A 4,699-nucleotide genomic window follows, 5' to 3' on the forward strand; every position below is an offset into this window, starting at 1 on the left:
ACTGGAGCAGGAGTAAAACCAGAACAGTTCATTTACAGACCTTTCAGTACTGGCTGGTTTTAAAGCTCCAGGTAGTCTGGTGCATGGGTGTGTGTTGGATATTTACGGAGGGGGCAGAAGACCTGTCTGATCCTTTTCAATTCAAGGTACCTAGAATCACAGGCCTGGCTACCGTCTTCCCGTCTGGTCAGCTCCCTCCTGGACTAGGTTCTGCAATGCCAGCCTGTTTCTATAACATCCTTTTCAGCAGGGTTTTGTTTACAATTTGTTATAGAAGAAATTCGCTTCCATGAACTCAGCCATCAGCTTGGGGGGGGGGAAGCTTTGCCTTCCCCCATAGTTAAACTTTAGGTATTTTGCTAAATGTTTCCTGTTGACAATAAACCTGACCCAGACCCAAAATGATACTGTCCTAGGAGGGAAAATGCTCTCACTCTCACACAAGAAATTCTGTACAGAAGGCGGTTGGCTTTTTTTTTTCCTTTTTCGTTTTTGATTTTGTTTATTCACAAGACTGAGCTTCTTTTTAAAATTTCATAACTTATCAGGAAAAAGCTACATTGAAATAAATTAAACACAATAGAGAGGATCGTGCTTTTCAAACATGGCTTAGTAGAATATGCAACCAAATCGACAGAAAGCCAGGCAAAATAATAATAATGAAAATAATTCACCCAAATGTCTGCCACTCAGCCAACCCAAAAAGGGAAAAACAAACCTCTTAGTTTTGTTTCATTTTTACCTTTCAAAATGATTAAAAAAAAACCCAAGACTCAAAAGATGAGTAATATGCACTGCAGTTTTTTGTTGGTGGTTTTCTTCTGGAATGTAAGAATTCATGTTACTGGTTATTTGGTCCCATAAGAGTCAAAACACTGCAGCTGAGATCCAGCACTTTATATACAAAGTAGGACAGTATAATAAATATTATGTCTCTTCAAGGGTTTGATATTCCCGCTCCAAAACAAAACACAGTTTTAAGCCTCTTAGTAATAGATTCTTGCTTTACTTGATATGCCGAAAGGTTCAGATTAAAGTTTGTGTTTGTTTTTTAACCCGATTTCGAAACATTGATCAAAACTTTTGGATGGGGGGCAGGAAGGGATGGTGGAAATGTATCAGGGTCTGGCTTGCTCCAGCTGCTGGTGCTGACTTCTGATGGCAAATCTGCTGACATGGACAGGGATGGGTACCACGATCTTGGGGTTTCTGGAGGGCTCTCCTGTCTTCGAGTTGGCATTGCCGGCTTTCACCCTTTTCCACTTGGCTCTTCTGTTCTGGAACCAGATTTTGACCTGCACTTCACTGAGTTTGAGGGCATGAGCGATCTGAGATCTCTCTGTCAGAGACAGGTACTTTTTGCAATGAAATTCCTTTTCCAACTCAAGCAGCTGCTCGCTGGTAAAGGCTGTTCTCCTCCGCCTGTTTTTGCCAGTGGACGTGGTGGTGTTGGAGTTATTTGTGCTCTGAGTGTTTTCTTCTAGTGCGTTGCCAGAGTCCTCTTCTTTATGGGCGGCTTGGCTTGTGATGTTGTCATCAGAGCTATAGTCTAGGTCGCTGTCCATCGAGAAACTTTCCTCTTTGCCTTTGGAGTCGTCTTCCGCTTTGGAATCATCTTTGGCCTGAGGCCGGACAGCCCCTAGTGAAGGGAACCAAAGGCATTGCGTTACATTTGGCACGGTTAGCTCTGCAGCTGTCTAGCTTCCCAGCACATTTCGCCAGCATCAATTTTAGTTCTGCTGAATTAAATCCTCCTCGATTTATGTCCCTGTATTTATCTACGGGAGGAAGCTCTAGTGGAGTCTGAAGAAAGCAAGCGGGCTCATAGGGAGGAAAGAGAACCCCGATCTTGGCAGACACAAAGTAACATTTCGGGACATGTAGCAGCTTCCTTTAGTCTGAATTTCACACGGCCCGTTTCAAAACTTCTTCACGGGCCGGTGTGTTCTCGTTGGAATATCATCCCCCCTAGCCCCGCACCAAACCAATTTAATGAAATGTTACCTTCTGTCACAACACAAGAGTGAAGAGACAGTTCTCTGCAGGTACCTACCGGTAGCCATGTATCTTTCACTTGCCAATATTTGTGTAACAATGGGAGGAAAACGGAGGACGGGTCCTTTACCTCTCAAAAATAAAACGGAGAAAGGGAAACTAAATTTGTCTGGGAAGTACTTAAAACTTCTCCTCTTTGGACAGCACTGTGAACAATGGATAGAAAGGGTTTAAACCGAGATTAGTTCCCTTTGGAAAACATCTTTTTCCATGGGAGCATTAAATATTTCAGAGATGAGACTCTTTCCTGAGTGCGATTTTTTTTAAACCCGTTTAAAATCAATTGTAAGATCAAATTGGCCCCCTGCAGCACAGCCAGCGCTGTTTAAATAGCGATTAGACAGAAGGTAGTAATTAAGTGGGACAGATTTTAAGTTTTCAGTTTGATAAGGTTGCGCTTTTCAGTGTTATCTCATCCACCCTTGTCGAGCGCATTCCTTTGGAAATAATGTGGGGGACTCATCACCTCCCCCAGGATTTGAGTTGGGCGGGGAGAGGGGTTTATTTTCCAGCCAAAACATATCTGGAGATCACCTCTCTCAAGGGAATGGAATTGCTACGTTTGTGAAATGTACAGGGTTATGGTATGGACGGAGACACACCAAAAAAAAAAAAAATCTGCCTGACAATAACCCTTCCTCCCACCCTGGCTTCGCTGAGAGGGAGGAAGAAACTTGTGTAGCCACTCACCCAGGGACGCCTGCACGGCTTCTGCGGCGGCGAAGGACAGCAGGGATCTCTCCTTGCTCAGGAAGGATTTCCCCTCTTCGGTCTCCTGCTGGATCCCTTCGCCTTTGTCGAAGTTGCCCTGGAGAGCTTGGGGGGCAAACTTCCGGGCCGCCTCCTGGTGCTGCGGGGAAGCGGAGAAGCTGCTGGGCAGCGTGGCCATGAGCGTGGAGGTGAGAGCCATCCCTTGGGCCAGGCTGGAGCAGAAGCCGGTGGGCAGGCTGGGGATTTGGTGGTGGGGGTGAGAGGGCGGCAGGGCTGGCTGCAGCGAGGCTTGCGGGAGGGTCGGCGGGGGCGGGGGCGGCGGGGGCAGGACCACCGGCCGGTAGGGCATGAACATGGGGTAGCCGGTGTAGACGAAGTGGCCCGGGCTGGGCTGGGGGGGGCTGCCTATGAGCGAGTCTATGCTGAAGGCCGTGCTGCTTCCCAAGGGGCGCTGCATCATCATGAGGGAGGGCTGGAAAGCTGCACTCATAGAGCTGCTGGGGACCGGAGCCGGCGGAGCAGAAAGGCAGGAGCAGGCGGCCAGTCCCCCGGCGCGCCAGGCAGATCCAGGAGGCGCCTCGCGGTGCCCAGTCCCGGCCCGGCCCGGCCCGGGGGGGGTGCAGGGCAGAGCAGAGCAGGAGTCAGGCCAGGGGGAGCGCCGGGGCCGCTCCGGGGCTGCTGGGGGGCAGCGGGGGCATCCCCTCGCCGGCGCCTGGGACCCCGCTGGGCGCTGAGCGGAGCCGCTGCCGCGCGGGCCGGGTGCCTGGGTCGGAGCGCGCGGGGCTCTCGCCGGGCGCCGCCAGCACCTTTAAATTGCGCTCGCCGCTTCTCATTCACATTTCTCCAGCTTGCGAACCTTGCCCCGCCTCACGTGGCGCCCGCCTGGCCGCCCATTGGCCGGCGGCGGGGGAAGGGGGGCTCGGCCCCGCCTCCCCGCTCTCGCCGAGGGGGCGGGGTGGGGTCAGGGATGCTGCAAACTCATGCAAAGCCCTTAACGCTGCCCAGGGGCACCCTGCGCCCTCCCCACTCCCTGGCAGCGCCCCCGGGCGTGCAGCAGCCTCGGGGCCACGGGGCACTCCTCGGTCTGTGCAAACACCAGTCTCCCTTTGCCCCTCCAGGCCGAGCCTGTCTGCGGCTGGAGCCGGGGTCCGAGCCTGTGTGTGTTTCACAGGGGACAGCCCACTCCCGGGTGGTTCGCACTGTGGGATTTCTCCCTCCTCCTTCTTCAGTTTGTTTCCTTTTCCGCGGAGAACTAGGGTGACCAGACAGCAAGTGTGAAAAATCAGGACAGAGGGTGGGGGGTAATAGGATCCTATATAAGAAAAAAGATCCAAAAATCAGGACTGTCCCTATAAAATCAGGACATCTGGTCACCCTGCGGAGAACAGAATTTACAGAATAAATTGGTATTGGTCTTTTGAAACCATAATACACATTTTCAGGGCAGGTACCCACCCGTAGTAAGGGCAGTGGTAATGACGCTAATAAAGGGCGAGTTTTTTTGCTTTTGAATGTGGTCGGTCCTCAGGGAGAAGTAGGGGGCTTGAAATGGTCGCCTGATTATATGGCTGGAGCCTGATGGAGGCTTTACGATGTTTGTCCAAATAAAAGCCCACTTTTAAAAATATGCACTAAGTGATTTTTTTTTAAAAAAGGACAGTAGATCCGCTTAGTTAGTAGGAAAACGAAGATTTAATGATGAGCTGTAGCCCCTATAGGCATAAAACTATCTTTCACTGGGCTGATTTGCTGTTATTAAAACGTTATGAAAAGTTGATTTCTCTCTCTCTCTCTCTCTCTCTAAACTAAGATTAAAATATAAAAGATTCCACGGAAACCTAAACGGGGGAAAATACAAATCTAACCGGTGCAGATGCCAAACAGATCTACTGAACAGATCCCCGCTGATGTACCAATGTTTTGCTGTTCAGTT

General features: G+C 50.3%; 1 protein-coding gene across 1 annotated transcript; it reads right to left on the reverse strand.

Moving 5' to 3' along the window:
• Positions 1 to 679: 679 nt before the first annotated feature.
• On the reverse strand, positions 680 to 3,286 carry GBX2 (gastrulation brain homeobox 2). The gene is made up of 2 exons (XM_030580379.1): positions 2,746 to 3,286; positions 680 to 1,639 (listed from the first exon to the last, which is right to left on the reverse strand). The coding sequence occupies exons 1-2, from the start codon at positions 3,254 to 3,256 to the stop codon at positions 1,119 to 1,121; spliced, it is 1,032 nt and encodes a 343-aa protein (XP_030436239.1). The 5' UTR covers positions 3,257 to 3,286; the 3' UTR covers positions 680 to 1,118.
• Positions 3,287 to 4,699: the final 1,413 nt, after the last annotated feature.

Source organism: Gopherus evgoodei, chromosome 11, assembly GCF_007399415.2.
Source record: "Gopherus evgoodei ecotype Sinaloan lineage chromosome 11, rGopEvg1_v1.p, whole genome shotgun sequence".
Lineage (NCBI taxonomy): Eukaryota > Metazoa > Chordata > Testudines > Testudinidae > Gopherus > Gopherus evgoodei.

Coding starts and splice junctions, on each gene's coding strand:
- GBX2 (XM_030580379.1), bottom strand. CDS start 3,256: ATGAGTGCAGCTTTCCAGCCCTCCCTCATGATGATGCAGCGCCCCTTG. Junction 1,640..2,745: donor AGCCGTGCAGGCGTCCCTGG/GTGAGTGGCTAC, acceptor TCCCTTCACTAG/GGGCTGTCCGGCCTCAGGCC.